An 18752-nucleotide genomic window follows, 5' to 3' on the forward strand; every position below is an offset into this window, starting at 1 on the left:
TAATGAGCTGAAAATGGGCATCTGGCACTACCAGGCAATATGCTGTTGTCAGCATGGACTCGGACCATTGGGTCTGTTTCCACGCTGTTTGACACAATGACTGTCCTGTCTTGGAAATCTATTGCTGTCGCTGGGTCGAGATCCTGGGTGGAGGCAGATACACTAGTGAAGTTTAAGAGACTACTAGACAGGTATATGGAGGAATTTAAGGTGGGGGGGTATATGGGAGACAGGGTTTGAGGATCAGCACAACATTGTGGGCCGAAGAGCCTGTACTGTGCTGTACTATTCTATGTTCTATGTTCTATAACACATCCTGGAAGAAAATTCTGGCAGTGGAGGCCAAATTATTAAGAATATTTACAGTGGAATTTGATAGGTTCTTGATTAGTCAGGGCATCAGATTTATGGGGAGAAGACAGGGGAATGGAATTGAGGGGGTTAATAGATTAGTCTTGGTGAAAGGCAGACAGGCTTAATGGACTGAATGGCTTAGTTGTGTTTCTATGTCTTACGGTCTTAGCACTCTCCCTAATAGCATTGTGAATGTACCCGCATATGAAAGACCACTGTGGCTCAAGATGGCAGATGGGTAAGAATGGATCAGCAACTAACTGTTGGCTTTGCCTGGGAAGTCTACACCGCCGAGTGAATATAAAAATATTCTATTGGTAAGGCAGAGGTGAGTTTACACATGCTGATTACTCAGGAGAATGACAATGGAAAGTGTCAATTACATTGATAATCTACTGGGGAGAGAGTGCCTGGTCCAAGTTCCCACGGGCAGGGTGGGCAATGGAAAATTAAGGCAAGTAATTTCCTTACTGTTATCCAGGTGGTTTGCTTTGATAATCTTCTCAGAATAATCAGAGATGCTGGAACATTCAATCTGAAGCACAAAAGAGAAAGGACATCAGAGGCCTTGAACTTGGATCTGAATACACAATTTGAAAAGAACCCCAGCATTTCCATTGAAGTCTGTAATCACTGAGCACTTCAGCTTCAAGGTAATGGGTCAAATGCCACAATCTGCTAAAGCAAAATGGAAGCCAATGTCAATGCGAGAAACAGCCAGTATTTGGAGGCTGATGGTATCACACCTAATTCTACCATCAGTTCCAGTGACTGAGACAGGCATGCAAGAACCAAACTCCTGCCACTGCCTCTGACGTGTGTGAGGACAGGGACTAGAAAGGAAGAAAATAGGTTCATGTCACAGCTTACAGCCTCACGTGCAGGGTGGAAACTTCTTCTCCCGGAGCATGGTAAACCTGTGGAATTCTGTACCATGGGTGGCAAGGGGAAAAGGTAATACTGTTTACTCTTTTCCATAGATGTTGCCTGGCTTGCTAAGTTCCTCCAGCATTTGGTGCATGTTGCTTTGGATTTCTAGCATCTACAGATTTTCTCATGTTTGAAATCAGGAAACATGTTTATGAGGGAGATATTATACTTCCTAATGCTAAGAGAATCGAAGGTAGTGAATTGAATGCTTTCCATGTTTTTTTTTAGTCTGGGAACACAATGATTGATCACCAATGACCACACTGATCTTTCTTTATGGAACCCCTGGAACAGTTTTACTCCTATTTTATATGAGTCCTCTATGCTACAGTTGGCTTTGTTACTGCGGCTCAGGTCTGCAATTCAGTTCTTAGGATCAAGGCTGCATTGAGGTCTGGAGTGACCCAAAATCAGTATCAGTGATATGGAGAATTCATGCCATCCCCTTTCCATTGATTGAGAGTAGACTGTGCAGAAATTAGCTGATTGGATTTGTCCCGCACATTGTCAGGTAAAGGCCACTGTGTGGCTGTACGGGGGCTACTTGGCCAGAGACATTACTGTTTCTTTCAGTACTACAATGGGATGACCGAACAACTGCAGCAAGAATCATGGGTGACCAGATTCTCTCCCCCTCCCCTCACCACACGCACCCATTTCAGAATAAATATGAAAGAATGGAAGACTGGAGGGTGTCTTAATTTATTTAAGAAAGGTTGCAAGGACAAACCATGAAACTAGAGACTAGTGAGCCCATCACCAGTAATGGGAAAGATACTGGAGGAGATTCTGAGGGACAGGATCTACAAGCATTTGGAGAGACCAGGACTGATTATGGACAGTCCGCATGACCGTGTGCATAGGAAATCATATGTAAGGGTGTACATAGAAACATAGAAAAGAGGTGCAGGAGTAGGCCATTCGGCCCTTCGAGACTGCACCGCCATTCAGTATGATCATGGCTGATCATCCAACTCAGAACCCTGTACCAGCCTTCCCTCCATACCCCCTGATCCCTTTAGCCACAAGGGCCATATCTAACTCCTTCTTAAATATAGCCAATGAACTGGCCTCAACTGTTTCCTGTGGCAGACAATTCCACAGATTCACCACTCTCTGTGTGAAGAAGTTCCTCCTAATCTCGGTCCCAAAAGGCTTCCCCTTTATCCTCAAACTGTGACCCCTCGTTCTGGGCTTCCCCAACATCGGGAACAATCTTCCTGCATCTAGCCTGTCCAATCCCTTTAGGATTTTATACGTTTCAATCAGATCCCCCCTTAATCTTCTAAATTCCAACGAGTATAAGCCCAGTTCATCCCGTCTTTCATCATATGAAAGTCCTGCCATCCCAGGAATCAATCTGGTGAACCTTCTTTGTACTCCCTCTATGGCAAGGATGTCTTTCCTCAGATTAGGGGAACAAAACTGCACACAATACTCCAGGTGTGGTCTCACCAAGGTCTTGTACAACTGCAGTAGTACCTCCCTGCTCTTGTACTCGAATCCTCTTGCTATAAATGCCAGCATACCATTCGCCTTTTTCACCGCCTGCTGTACCTGCATGTCCACTTTCAATGACTGGTGTATAATGACACCCAGGTCTCGTTGCACCTCCCCTTTTCCTAATCTGCCACCATTCAGATAATAATCTGTTTTCCTGTTTTTGCCACCAAAGTGGATAACTTCACATTTATCCACATTAAATTGCATCTGCCATGAATTTGCCCACTCACCTAACCTATCCAAGTCACCCTGCATCCTCTTAGCATCCTCCTCACAGCTAACACTGCCGCCCAGCTTCGTGTCATCCGCAAACTTGGAGATGCTGCATTTAATTCCCTCATCCAAGTCATTAATATATATTGTAAACAACTGGGATCCCAGCACTGAGCCTTGCGGTACCCCACTAGTCACTGCCTGCCATTCTGAAAAGGTCCCGTTTATTCCCACTCTTTGCTTCCTGTCTGCCAACCAATTCTCTATCCACATCAATACCTTACCCCCAATACCGTGTGCTTTAAGTTTGCACACTAATCTCCTGTGTGGGACCTTGTCAAAAGCCTTTTGAAAATCCAAATATACCACATCCACTGGTTCTCCCCATCCACTCTACTAGTTACATCCTCAAAAAATTCTATGAGATTCGTCAGACATGATTTTCCTTTCACAAATCCATGCTGACTTTGTCCGATCATTTCACCGCTTTCCAAATGTGCTGTTATCACATCTTTGATAACTGACTCTAGCAGTTTCCCCACCACCGATGTTAGGCTAACCGGTCTATAATTCCCCGGTTTCTCTCTCCCTCATTTTTTAAAAAGTGGGGTTACATTAGCCACCCTCCAATCCTCAGGAACTAGTCCAGAATCTAAAGAGTTTTGAAAAATTATCACTAATGCATCCACTATTTCTTGGGCTACTTCCTTAAGCACTCTGGGATGCAGACCATCTGGCCCTGGGGATTTATCTGCCTTTAATCCCTTCAATTTACCTAACACCACTTCCCTACTAACATGTATTTCCCTCAGTTCCTTCATCTCACTGGATCCTCTATCCCCTACTATTTACATAGGGTGAATGGACACATTTTTTTTTATCAGGGAAGACAATGACTATGGAGCACAGGTTTAAGGTGAGGGGACAGAATTAAAGGAGGTCTAGGAGGCAAGATTTTTGCCCGAGGGCGGTGGGTGTGGGACAATGTGCCAGAGGAAACGGTAGAGGTGGGTATAATTTCAACACTTAAAAGACACGGAGAGGCTTGTGGAATGGAAAGGTCTAAAGAGATACAAGCCAAATATAAACACACAGGATTAGCTGGAAAACTTTATGATCACAGTCCAGTGTACTCAGCAGTCTCAACAGAAAGTGCATGAACAGTCTCAAGTACTCACCCCAAACACTTTCTTAGCTCCTGCTTTGGCTGCGAACATTGCTAATATTCCTGTTCCACTGCCCACATCCAGCACCGTCTTGTCCTTAAACACGTGTTTGTTGTGGTAGATGGAATTCCGATACGTTAGGGTTCGGATTTCATCTTTTAACATTTCCTGAGGTCAAAGAACGCAAATAGTTAGTTACCTTGTGGTGAAGCCAGCATACAAACAGAGGGGTTCTGATTGGTCTATTAGTAACTCAGGTTAAGGAACGATGGGATTGGATGATAGAGCTGGCAGGTGGGAGGTTCTGTTTGAGGTGAGAACCTACCACTTCTCTCAGCACAATATTAATGTCAAATACCTCTGTATCAATCAGGATAATTTAACTGAGTAAAAGAAAAGATACAGAATTCAACATAATCCAGAAGTTCATAAATGTAAAAACCACACATGAAGAAAGGAATGGGTACTAGTTAGGCAAGTGCATGGGGAGCAAAAGATTACTAGTGCAGTAATTGAGGAGTGGATGTTCATTAGTGCGAGTGTTCCTGGGTATTGGGGCTTGAGTTTATTAAGGGAGACTGTTTGCCAGGATTTTAGAACATAAAACTGTTGAGCTGAGCCTTCACTCCTCGGTGACTCTGTGCCCCCAGTCCTCGGTGATTCAGTGTCCCTGGTCCTTGGTGACAATGGGTCCCTGTCCATGATCTGCTTGACACCATTAAACTTCGTGGGTATCAGGTTTTTCCCAGCACCGTCCTGTCTATACACCACGGTTCATCTATCTCCCTGGGGTGAAAAAGTAATCTAATAACCGTGAATTTGAGAGACCGTTGTGTGATTGATCTGTAGGACAACTCTCCAGGTTAGACACCAGTAGTCACCCAGATGTTTGTCAGGAAAGTTCTACAAGTTTGCCAGTAACTTTGCCATGTCTTACCTTTGTGTCTAAGGTCAACATTTGGTTTCAATGTGGTGACAATAGTCTATCTGAGTGAGTGGCAGGCTTGACAAAACACTCACACCAGGGAGCATGTCTGGAGTCACATACAGGCCAAATCAGGAAAGAATAGCTCTCTGAAAGGCACTGGTAGACAAAACCCAATAGATGTATCTCATCCCACCTCAGGCTCACAGAGCAGAGCAGCCCCTCATTACCCTGTCCACCCCTGCTGTTGGATCTTTGAATCCTCCTTTACACCCACTAGTAGTTCCCAGTTGGAGTCAGAAGGTGAAGAATTGAGAAGCAGGGAGGAATAGCAAGCAAGTTCCAATGCTCGAGCTTATTCAAACTTTACATCCTACCCTCTTCCTCCCCCCTACTGTCTCTGCCTCTCCCCACCCTTCCCCTCAGTCCCTCAATCTGTCTCTCCCCCCCCCCATTTCCTCATTTCCCACAAAAAGATCTGAATAATAGGTGTTTTAAATATATCAGAGGTCACTATGGCAAATATTTTTCATTCAATCATTCAAAAATATTGCAATGACATTATTGTATAAAAGTGTAATTAAAACTGCAGTTGACTTGTGATTAGCACACACAAAACGCCGGAGGACCACTGCAGAATCTGTTAAGTTTCTCCAGCATCTTGTGTGCTTCTCTGGATCTGTAGAATTTCTTGTGCTTATTAACTTGTGATTAATATTTTTGATTGTATGATTCATCTTGATATTTTTGCAATGATTGTAAGGTTAGTATGGTATCAGCAGGAATTGAGCTTTCTTCTGTATAATTCATTTTATAATCGGTTGAAGCTTTGTATTTTTCTTACATATTTGTACGTCAGGTATTAGCTTTACTTGTACATTTCAAAATTTATTTTTCACACTCCCGCCAAATTTTTGAATGGATGGGAAGCAATCATGAAGGGTTTGAAACCCCAGATGAATTGGGTTTAGAAAGGGCAGTGATTTCCCAGGTCACAGGTGAACATTTGCTCTGGTTTTGAACTTTCACACAAAAGATGAACCTTTACCTCATGGATGCCAAAATGTGCGTAAGAATCGAAGTAGTAATCTCTTGAAGTCATTTCATCTGGAGTGAAAAGTTTTGCTTCTTGGCCTGTCTGCAGACAACCTGCCTGAGGAAATTCCTGGATCACTGTTTGTGCCGCTGTGTCTGTTGTCTGCCCTGTTGTCTGCACCAGGGTCTGAGTGACCTTCTGGTCTGTCGTCTCGGTCACTGTCCGAGTCGGTGACTGTGATTGCTGTGTAGTTCCAATCGACTGATCTGGCTGTGTAATCGTTAAGGGCTCTGAGGAATCACTGGACACCTGTTTTAAGAAAATAATCGATTTCATAAAGTGTGAAAGTGAGTCATAAGTGAATATTCAAACAGCAAAATGTGATTGGGCAACTTAGACCTGCAGCGAATTTATCATGTTTAATCTCAGCATTATTTGGACTTCACCAAGAACAACCCACATTCATGTAGGAAAAACCCGGCAATCTTCCCCTTGCCTGTCTTAATAATCTGCAATAGATCCCCACCTGGAACGGGGAACATTTATCTTTTAATGAGATTCAACACCATCTCTTTCCTCACAATGACATACCCTGGAATATCAACCTATCCACCCCCAATCTCTCCATCAGCCATGTCCTTCTCTCTAGTGAACACCAATAGAAGTACTCATCAAGGAGAATTCCATCCTTATCCTCACTGGATGCACCAGTCTGATACGGAAACACCAATGCCCAAGAACAGGAAAGCCTACAGAAAGTGGTAGATGCAGCCCAGTCCATCACAGGAAAAGCCCTCCCCACCATTCAGCACATCTACAAGGAGTGCTGCCACAAGAAAGCAGCGTCCTTATCCATGCCATGCCCTCTTCTTGTTGCTGTCATTGGGAAGGAGGTACAGAAGCCTTAGGCCCACACCGCCAGGTCCAGGAACAGTTATTACCCTTCAACCATCAGGCTCCTGAACCAGTGTGAATAACTTCACTCACCTCAGATTGAACTGATTCCACAACCTATGGCCTCAATTTCAAGGACTTCACAACTCATGTTCTCAGTATTATTTATGAAATTACATGGAGGGAAGTCAAGATGGTGCGAATGCACCTTCAGGATTTTGGATTTCTGTGGCTCTGGAGACATGCTGATTCTAGGCCGGTGAGACATCGTGGGACGTCGTGGCAGAGCACAGAACATCGGGAGCAGCGGGTTAGCTGCCGGGGGTTGTGTGTCCGAAGAGCTGTGCCTTTCTGGGGTCGATTCTCAGGGTGCAGAGCTTCAAAAAAGTGACACAACAGACATTTAACATCGTAAATCAGCAATTCGTTTGTTATGTCTCCCCTCTCACTGTGAAACTTATTAGGAAGAGAAAGAGCCTGTGGTATGTTGAATTAGCAGGTGAACGAATAGTTTTTGGGGTACTGCAAGTCTGTGTCTTTATTGATGCTTGCTGCACGCATGCGTGCTTGGTGGAAGGCACTGATGCTTTTTGCTGGGGGGTCGTTGCCTTGTGCTGCTTGTGCGTGGGAGGGGGGATTTGGGGTTCCAATGTTTTAACTATCATTTTTGGGGCACTCCTCTGTTTACATGGATGTTTGTGAAGTAAAAGAATTTCAGGATGTATATTGTATACGTTCCTCTGACATTAAATGAACCCATTGAAACCTATTTGCACAGTTTGCCTTCACTTGCACATTGGTTGTTCATCCATCTTTGGCTGTGTGTAGTTTTTTTTATATAGATTCTACTTTATTTATTTGTTCAACTGTGAATGTCTGCAAGAAAATGAATCTCAATGTTGTATATTGGTAATGTACAGAATACGTAGTTTTATAATAAATTTATTTTGAACTAATTCCACGTGCCTGTATTAATTCCACCTCCCCCTGTGCCCTGCTCATTCAAGTATTTGTTCAGATGTGACTTAAATGTTGTTACTGTTCCTGCCTCCGCCACCTCCTCTGACAGCTCATTCTGGAAACATAATCTGTGTGGAAAATTTACCCTGTAGGGCCCATTTAAACCTCCTCCTTCTCACCTTAAACTTAACCCTTCTAGTTTTAGACCCTCCTCCCATGGGAGACAGACTCTGGCTGTCCTCCCTGTCCATGCTTCTTATACAGTCATTGAACAAAGAGCCAGAAAGGGCCTTTGGCCCTCCATATCTTCACCAATCAAACCTGCCAGCATATGATGCATATCTCTCCACTCCCTAAGTTTTTACGTGTCTGTCTAAATGCCTGTAAATGCTGCTTGTATTACAGTACAAATCAATATTTCTTAGAATACCACCATTTACTGTACACTTCCCTCTTATACTTGTTATTTCAAATCACAAAACCTCATATCTATCTGGATTAAATTCTGAATTATTCCGCTGCATTCTTTGACAAACTGCAAATTAGTGATTTGGTTTATTATTCTCCCAGGTACCAAGATACAGTGAAAAACTTGTTTTGCTTACTGTTTATACAGATTAAATTATTACACAGTGCATTGAGATAGACCACGGTAAAACAGTAATAGAGTGCAGAATAAAGTGAATATATAGGCCGCCCAATAGTAAGAGGGATATCGAGGAGCAGATAGGGAAACAAATCTTGGAAAGTTGTCCTGATGGGAGATTTTAATTTCCCAAATATCGATTGGCATCTCCCTAGTGCAAGGGGTTTAGATGGGGTGGAGTTTGTTAGGTATGATCAGGAAGGTTTCTTGACACAATATGTAGATAAGCCTACAAGAGGAGAGGCTGTACTTGATTTGGTATTGGGAAATGAACCTGGTCAGGTGCCATATCTCTCAGTGGGAAAACATTTTGGAGATAATGATCATAATTCTATCTCCTTTACAATAGCATTGGAGAGAGAGAGGAAAAGACAAGTTAGAAAAGGGTTTAATTGTAGTAAGGGGAATTATGAGGCTTTCAAGCAGGAAATTGGAGGCTTAAATTGGAAACAGATGTTCTCAGGGAAAAGTATGGAAGAAATGTGGCAAATATTCAGGGGATATTTGTGTGGAGTTCTGCATAGGTACTTTCCAATGAAACAGGGAAGTTATGGTAGGGTACAGGAACTGTGGTGTACAAAGGCTGTAATAAATCTATTCAAGAAGAAAAGAAAAGCTTACAAAAGGTTCAGAGAGCAATGTAATGTTAGAGATCTAGAAGATTATAAGGCTAATAGGAAGGAGCTTGAGAAAGAAATTAGGAGAGCCTGAAGGGGCCATAAGAAGGCCTTGGCGGGCAGGATTAAGGAAAACCCCAAGGCATTCTACAGTATGTGAAGAGCAAGAGGATAAGACGTGAAAGAATAGGACCTATCAAGTGTGACAGTGGGAAAGTATGTATGGTACCGGAGGAAATAGCAGAGGTACTTAATGAATACTTTACTTCAGTATTCACTATGGAAAAGGATCTTGTTGATTGTAGTGATGACTTGCAGCGGACTGAAAAGCTTCAGCATGTAGATCAGAATCAGAATCCTTTATTATCACCAAGTATGTGGACACATACAAAGAATTTGATGCCGGTTTCCCTGAGCTCTCACTGTACAGAATCCAAAAGCAAACAAAACAATAGTGCAAATAATCTTGAACTATATACAATGAGGTATACCTGTGTATGTACAGGTGGACTTGGTTTATAATAGACTAAAATTCAAGTGTTCATAAGACTGATGGCATACGGAAATAAACTGTTCTTTTACTTATTCGTCCTGGCATTCAGTGATCTAAAGCACCTACCAGAAGGAAGGAGTTGGAACAGGTGATGTCCAGGATGTGATGGGTGTGATATTAAGAAAGAGGATGTGCTGGAGCTTTTGGAAAGCATCAAGTTGGATGAGTCACCAGGACCGAATAAATAAGTACCCCAGGCTACTGTGGGAGGTGAGGAAGGAGATTGCTGAGCCTCTGGTGATGATCTTTGCATCATCAATGGGGATGGGAGAGGTTCCGGAGGATTGGAGGGTTGCGGATGTTGTTTGTTTATTCAAGAAAGGGAGTAGAGATAGCCCAGGAAATTATAGACCAGTGAGTCTTACTTCAGTGGTTGGTAAGATGATGGAGAAGATCTAGAGAGGCAGGATTTATTAACACTTGGAGGGATATAATATGATTAGGAATAGTCAGCATGGCTTTGTCAAGGGCAGGTTGTGCCTTACGAGCCTGATTGAATTTTTTGACGATGTGACTAAACACATTGATGAAGGAAGAGCAGTTGATGTAGTGTATATAGATTTCAGCAAGGCTTTTGATAAGGTACTCCATGCAAGGCTTATTGAGAAAGTAAGGAGGCATGGGATCCAAGGGGACATTGCTTTGTGGATCCAGAACTGGCTTGCCCACAGAAGGCAAAGAGTGGTTGTAGACGGGTCATATTCTGCATGGAGGACAGTCACCAGTGGTGTTTTTCAGGGATCTGTTCTGGGACATTTACTCTTCGTGATTTTTTATAAATGACCTGGATGAAGAAGTGGAGGGATGGGTTAGAAAGTTTGCTGATGACACAAAGGTTGGAAGTGTTGTGGATAGAGTGGAGAGCTGTCAGAAGTTACAGTGGGGACATTGATAGGATGCAAAACTGGGCTGAGAAGTGGCAGATGGAGTTCAACCCAGATAAGTGTGAAATGGTTCATTTTGGTAGGTCAAATATGATGGCAGAATATAGTATTAATGGTATGACTCTTGGCAGCGTGGAGGATCGGAGGGATCTTTGGGTCTGAGTCCACAGGACACTCAAAGCAGCGACGCATATTGACTCTGTGGTTAAGAAGGCATACGATGTATTGGCCTTCATCAATCGTGGAATTGAATTTAGGAGCCGAGAAGTAATGTTGCAGCTATATCGGACCCTGGTTAGACCACACTTGGAGTACTGTGCTCAGTTCTGGTCGCCTCACTACAGGAAAGGTGTGGAACCATCGAAAGGGTGCAGAGGAGATTTACAAGGATGTAGCCTGGATTGGGGAGCATGCCTTATGAGAATAGGTTGAGTGAACTCGACCTTTTCTCCTTGGAGCGACGGAGGATGAGAGGTGACCTGATAGAGGTGTATTAGATGATGAGAGGCATTGATTGTGTGGATAGTCAGAGGCTTTTTCCCAGGGCTGAAATGGTTGCCACAAGAGGACACAGGTTTAAGATGCTGGGGAGTAGGTAGAGAGGAGACGTCAAGGGTGAGTTTTTTTTACGCAGAGAGTGGTGAGTGCATGGAATAGGCTGCCGACAATGGTGGTGGAGGCGGATATGATAGGGTCTTCTAAGAGACTTTTCGATAGGTACATGGAGCTTAATAAAATAGAGGGCTATAGATAAGCCTAGTAATTTCTAAGGTGGGGACATGTTCGGCACAACTCTGTGGGCCAAAGGGCCTGTATTGTGCAGTCGATTTGCTATGTTTCTATGAAACAGTTATAGAGAAAATGTAGAGCAGTAAGACAATATGATGCAAAATCATAATGATGTTGATTGTGAGATTAAAGATCCATTTTATTAAACAAGAGAACTGTTTGATCATCTTCGAACAGCCTTCCCCAAAATACAACACTCCACCAATTTTCATGTCAACTACCAACATACCAATCAAACTACCCAATCATCCAGTTAATTTATATCCATCACAGACAAGAGATCCCACACTGATCCTTGAGGAACATAACCAGACATAAACCTTCAATCAGACATTCCCCACACTCTGCCATGATTAACTCATCTTGTATCCAGCTTACCAACTCACCATGGATGCCACGTGACTATCATCTCATCTCTCACCTACTTTGCTCCAGGACCCAGTCTTTCCAATCTCTACCTACCACTGCCTTGGTGGGGCCACTGGTGTTGAGTAGCCAACATCGGAGGGAACAGTGGTTTGAGTCGCTGGCTGCTGGGTCCTAATGCTCTCAGAGATATTATCGAAATTCTGAGTTATATGGATTGGACCATAGTTCATATTGGCCTCTTTCAGTTCTATTTTATTTTTTTATTCTCGCCCATTCTTTCCTGTTGCCAATTGGCGGGCTGGGGGTTTGGGGTTTGGTGTTCTAGCTGTTGTTTCTACAAGTGGGTGACCTGTTTGTTTTTGTGCGAGGGAGAGGTTGGGAGGGGCAGGGCTTTGGAGTCTGTAAGTTTTTGTTTCCACTTTTCATGCAGCGGGGGATGGAATTGATGTATTTCTTTCAACCACCTTTCTACTTTACTGTATTTTATGGCAATTTGGAGAAGATAAATCTCAGAGTTGGAATATTGGCCTTCATTGCTAGAGGGATTGAATTTAAGTGCAGGGAGGTTATGCTGCAACTGTACAGGGTACTGGTGAGGCTGCACCTGGAGTACAGCTTGCAGCTCTGGTCTCCTTACTTCAGGAAGGATATACTGGCTTTGGAGGCAGTGCAGAGGTGGTTCACCAGGTTGATTCCAGAGATGAGGGGGTTAGACTATGAGGAGAGATTGAGTCGCCTGGGACTGTACTTGCTGGATGAGAAGAAATCTTATAGAAACATATAAAATTATGAAAGGGATAGATAAGATAGAGGCAGGAAAGTTGTTTCCACTTGTAGGTGAGATTAGAACTAGGAGACATAGCCTCAAGATTCGGGGGAATAGATTTAGGACGGAGATGAGGAGGAACTGCTTTTCCCAGAGAGTGGTGAATCTGTGAAATTCTCTGACCAATGAAGCAGTGGAGGCTACCTTAGTAAATATATTTAGGACAAGGTTGGATAGATTTTCGCATAGTAGGGGAATTAAGGATTATGGGGGAAAGGCAGGAGGTGGAGATGAGTCCATGGACAGATCAGCCATGATCTTATTGAATGGTGGATCAGGCTCAACGGGCCAGATGGCCGACTCCTGCTCCTATTTATAAAGCTTCAGCATCATATCTCTGCTCTTATATTCTAGAGCACTTGAAATAAATATTAACATTACATTTGCCTTCCTCAGAATCGACTCAGTATGCAAGCTAAACTCAGGGAAATTCTGCACAAGGATTCACCAGGATAGTCCTGACGAAGGGTCTCGGCCTGAAACGTCGACTGTACCTCTTCCTAGAGATGCTGCCTGGCCTGCTGCGTTCACCAGCAACTTTGATGTGTGTTGCAAGGATTCCCAAGTCCCTTTGCATCTCAGAATTGGATTTTCATTTATTTCTGCACATTTATTTCTTCTACCAAAGTACTGTATATGACCATGCATTTTCCAACACTGTATTTCATTTGTCACTTTCTTGCCTATTCTCCTAATCTGTCTAAGACCTTCTGCATATTACCCGTTTCTTCAACACTATCTGCCCCTCCAACAATCTCCGTATCATCTACAAACTTGGCAACAAAGAACATAGAACATAGAATAGTACAGCACAGTACAGGCCCTTCAGCCCACAATGTTGTGCCGACCTTCAAACCCTGCCTCCCGTATAAGCCCCCACCTTAGATTCCTCCATATACCTGTCTAGTAGTCTCTTAAACTTCACTAGTGTATCTGCCTCCACCACTGACTCAGGCAGTGCATTCCACGCACCAACCACTCTCTGAGTAAAAAACCTTCCTCTAATATCCCCCTTGAACTTCCCACCCCTTACCTTAAAGCCATGTCCTCTTGTATTTAGCAGTGGTGCCCGGGGGAAGAGGCGCTGGCTATCCACTCTATCTATTCCTCTTATTATCTTGTACACCTCTATCATGTCTCCTCTCATCCTCCTCCTCTCCAAAGAGTAAAGCCCTAGCTCCCTTAATCTCTGTTCATAATCCATTCTCTCTAAACCAGGCAGCATCCTGGTAAATCTCCTCTGTACCCTTTCCAATGCTTCCACATCCTTCTTATAGTGAGGCGACCAGAACAGGACACAGTACTCCAAGTGTGGCGTAATCAGAGCTTTATAGAGCTGTATCATTACCTCGCGACTCTTAAACTTTATCCCTCGACTTATGAAAGCTAACACCCCATAAGCTTTCTTAACTACCCTATCCACCTGTGAGGCAACTTTCAGGGATCTGTGGACATGTACCCCGAGATCCCTCTGTTCCTCCACACTACCAAGTATCCTGCCATTTACTTTGTACTCTGCCTTGGAGTTTGTCCTTCCAAAGTGTACCACCTCACACTTCTCTGGATTGAACTCCATCTGCCACTTCTCAGCCCACTTCTGCATCCTATCAATGTCTCTCTGTAATCTTCCGACAATCCACTACACTATCCACAACATCACCAACATTTGTGTCGTCTGGAAACTTGCCAACCCACCCTTCTAACCCCACATCCAGGTCGTTAATAAAAATCACGAAAAGTAGAGGTCCCAAAACCGATCCTTTTGGGACACCACCAGTCACAACCCTCCAATCCGAATATACTCCCTCCACCACGACCCTCTGCCTTCTGCAGGCAAGCCAATTCTGAATCCACCTGGCCAAACTTCCCTGGATCCCATGCCTTCTGACTTTCTGAATAGGCCTACCGTGTGGAACCTTACGAAAATCCATGTATATCACATCCACTACACTACCCTCATCTATATGCCTGGTCTTGGACACCACCAATCCGCTGGATTCAGGAGGGGATGTCGAGAGGGTGGGTCTGGAACTGTGCAAACCCCTACTCACCTAAAATCTACTCACGCATATGCTGTTCCTTTCTAAGGAGTGGGGTACCACCCCACTAACTGACTGAGAGGAACCATCATCATCCGATGCGATGGATAGCCAGAGAGAGAGAGTCTGGAATACCGCATCTTTACCCGCTGATTGATAAACCATCATTCAATGAGTGTCCCTAATACTTTAACTGAATTTAGCACTCTAATCAGCAATTCATCTGGGCTGCGTATATCCACCCTGCTCAGAACACAAGAATTCTCTTCGAATTGCACCAAAACTTAATCCCAGCAGTGACACTAGTTTAAATACAGGCTTAAACACATAAACCACTTAATTAATTCTTACAGCAATTACAATACTGTTTGAGTACTCTTGGTGGGGTACCTTCCTGAAGTCTACAATGATTTCTTTTGTCTTCTCTATGTTCAGTCTTAGGTTGTTTACTCACACCACATCCACCAGCCGCTCCACTTCCTCTCAATACTCTGTCTCATCATCGTTCTTGATAAGGCCAACCACTGTTGTGTTATCCACAAGCTCGATGACACGGTTTGAGCTGGATCCTGCGATACAGTCATGTGCCAGCAGTGTGAAAAGCAGTGGGCTGAACACACAGCCTTGGGGAGCACTGGTGCTCAGTGTAATGGGGCCAGAGACGTTGCTGCCCATACAGACTGACTGTGGCCTTACTGTTAAGAAGTTCAGAATCCAATTGCAGAGGGAGGTGTTGAGACCAGTGAGGACAGTTTCCCCACCAGTTTCTGGGATATGATGGTGTTGAACACTGAACTGAAGTCTATAAACTTCAGTCTGGCATATGAGACCCTATTTTCTACAGGGGACAGGACAGAGTGAAAGGCAGAGGCTATTGCATCATCAGTGAATCAATTTGAGCGCTAAGTGAGCTTCCACACATAGACTGGGAAGCCCATACTGTAAAAGGGCTGGATGGTTTGGAGTTTGTAAAATGTGTGCAGGATAGTGTTTTGCAGCAATACATAGAGGTACCAACTAGAGAAGGAGCAGTGTTGGATCTCCTGTTAGGGAATGAGATAGGTCAGGTAACGGAGGTTTGTGTTGGGGGAGCACTTTGGGTCCAGTGATCACAATGCTATTAGCTTCAATATAATTATGGAGAAGGATAGGTCTGGACCCAGGGTTGAGATTTTTGGTTGGAGAAAGGCTAACTTTGAGGAGATGCGAAAGGATTTAGAAGGAGTGGATTGGCACAATTTGTTTTACGGGAAGAATGTAATAGAGAAATGGAGGTCATTTAAAGGTGAAATTTTGAGAGTACAGAATCTTTATGTTCCTGTTAGGTTGAAAGGAAAGGTTAAAAGTTTGAGAGAGCTATGGTTTTCAAGGGATATTGGAAACTTGATTCGGAAAAAGAGAGATATCTACAATAAATATAGGCAGCATGCAGTAAATGAGGTGCTCGAGGAATATAAAGAGTGTAAGAAGAATCTTAAGAGAGAGATGAAGCCACACTTAGGTTGGAGGAACAACACCTTATATTCCGTCTGGGTAGCCTCCAATCTGATGGCATGAACATTGATTTCTCTAACTTTTGTTAATGCCCCTTCCTCACCTTCTTATCCCATCTGTTATTTTTTTTCTCTCTCGCTTTCCCTCTCACAATAACTCCTTGCCTGTTCTCCATCTTCCTCTGGTGCTCCCCTCCCCCTTTCTTTCTTCCAACGCCTTCCGTCCCATGATACTCCGCCTTCTCCAGTCTTGTATCCCTTTTGCCAATCAACTTCCCAGCTCTTGGCCTCATCCCTCCCCCTCCTGTCTTCTCCTGTCATTTTGGGTCTCCCCCTCCCCCTCCCACTTTCAAATCTCTTACTATCCCTTTTTCCCGTTAATCCTGAGGAAGGGTCTCGACCTGAAACATTGACTGTACTTCTTCCTATAGATGCTGCCTGGCCTGCTGCGTTCCACCAGCATTTTGTGTGTGGGGCTTTGACCTAAGTCGTTCCCGAATTCCAGCACGTTTTCCCTTTTTTTGTTTCCTTGCGCACCTCTTCCTACGGCGTCACTCGCGGAGGTCTGAAGTAGACAATGGCGTACACAATAAGCCCAAGCTGCAAAGCTCCTCTGCAGTCTAACAGTTCACTAGCCTGGTGGAACTGCTGTGCACAGCATATTTAACAGCCAGCAGCGTTTTCCGATCATAATAGACGTACAGAACGTGGACAAACTGTCACACCTGCAATCTTGGATCTCTCCTAAGCTACTCAACCTCAACACAATTAATGCAGAGAGGAGTATGTGCATTAACCTGGCCCCCGCGAGGTCAGTGACCAGCTCTTCTGTTTTGTTGACATCGAGGGAAAGGTTGTCATGACTGCTAGTCACTAGGCTCGCTATCTCCTTCCTATACACATCATTGTTATTTGAGATATGGCCCACAATGGTGGTATCATTTGCAAACTTGTATGTGGAGTTCCGTCAACATCTAGCCACTACACAGAGAGTAGGATGGGTGTTCAGAATACAATCCTGTGGAGCACCGGTGCTGAGAACAATTGTGGCAGAGGTGCTGCTGCCTGTCCTTACAGATTGCAGGCTGCTGGTCAGGACATGCTGCAACCATGACATTTCCTTCATCATTATCATCTGATATACTGCTACTTTAGGTCCCACTCCCCTGTCAGACTTGGTTAAACTCTCCTGAGTAGCACTACCAAACCTCCCCACAAAGATATCGGTATCCCCAACCCCAGTTCAGATGCAATGCACCAATCTTGTACAGATCATCTCCACTCCAGAAGCGATCCCAACATTCCAGGTAGTTGAAGCCCCTCTGCCTGCACCTGCTATCGACCGCACATCCATATATCTATTCTGACCCTCACTAACACATGGTGCTGTTGTATCTCAGTCAATCATGGACAGCTCATGACTGAACTTTTGTTTAATTTTAAACTTCAGATTCTGATTTCAGATTTAATTTAATCAAGTTCAACCTTTCAGTACAATTCTTTCATACTGTAGCCATTTCCCTCAGTGTCAAGATGAATTATCCTTTTCTCATTGCACAGTGCTCTGTCTAAACAAACTTGTCCCTTAATTATTTTTGCAATATACTGGTCTTGAATTCCCTTTTGTTTCTGGTTCAGTCAGAAGCTCCCAGGGGCCATGCAAAAAAACCCATGCCTGGAAACATTGAGTAACACACACAAAATGCTGTAGGGAGGAACTCGGCAGGTCAGTTAGCATCTGTGGGGGAAATAATCATTATGTGGATCAATGATGTTGTAGCCATTACAGAGACTTGGATGTCTCAGGGGCAGGAATGGCTGCTGAGTGTGCCGGGCTTTAGATGTTTCAAAAAGAACAGAGAGGGAGGCAAAAGGGGGGGGGGCTTGGCACTGCTAATTAGGGAAAGTGTCATAGCTGCAGAAAAGGAGGAAGTCATAGAGGGATTCTTAACTGAGTCACTGTGGGTGGAGTCAGAAATAGGAGGGGGCAATAACTTTACTGGGTGTTTTTATAGATAGGGGCATCGAGGAGCAGATAGGGAGGCAGATTATGGAGCGGTGCAATAATAATAGGGTTGTTGTGATGGGAGATTTTAACTTTCCTAATATCGACTGGTATCTCCTCAGCGCAAGGGGTTTAGATGGGGTGGAGTTTGTTAGGTGTGTTCAGGAAGGTTCCTTGACACAATATGTAGATAAGCCAGCTAGAGGAGAGGCTGTACTTGATCTGGTATTGGGAAATGAACCTGGTCAGGTGTCAGATCTCTTGGTGGAGAGCATTTTGGAGGTAGTGATCACAATTCTATCTCCTTTACCATAGCGCTTGAGAAGGATAAGAGAAGACAATTTAGAAAAATATTTAATTAGGGTAGGGGGACATATGATACTATTAGGAGAACTGGGAGACCCAGAGGCTCCCGGGGAAATACATCTGCGTGAAGTGCATCTGGCTACAGCTCCTTGAAGACCATGTTAGGGATCTGGAGCAGCAGCTGGATGACCTTTGGCTTGTACAGGAAAGTGAGGATATAATTGACCAAAGTTACAGGGAGGTA

At 44.0% G+C, this 18752-nt stretch overlaps 1 protein-coding gene across 3 annotated transcripts in view; it reads right to left on the reverse strand.

Moving 5' to 3' along the window:
* Window positions 1-18752, reverse strand: part of LOC134351437 (protein arginine N-methyltransferase 1-like) — a 135755-nt gene that overhangs the window by 90617 nt on the left and 26386 nt on the right. For all 3 annotated transcript variants that reach the window (XM_063057558.1, XM_063057557.1, XM_063057556.1), the window contains exons 2-4: window positions 6140-6436; window positions 4179-4334; window positions 826-889 (exon numbers count right to left, since the gene is read on the reverse strand). In XM_063057558.1, the coding sequence (XP_062913628.1) occupies window positions 826-889; window positions 4179-4334; window positions 6140-6436 (517 nt within the window). The remainder of the gene's footprint in view (window positions 1-825; window positions 890-4178; window positions 4335-6139; window positions 6437-18752) is intronic.

The sequence above is a fragment of the Mobula hypostoma genome, chromosome 9, assembly GCF_963921235.1.
Source record: "Mobula hypostoma chromosome 9, sMobHyp1.1, whole genome shotgun sequence".
Taxonomy (NCBI): domain Eukaryota; kingdom Metazoa; phylum Chordata; class Chondrichthyes; order Myliobatiformes; family Myliobatidae; genus Mobula; species Mobula hypostoma.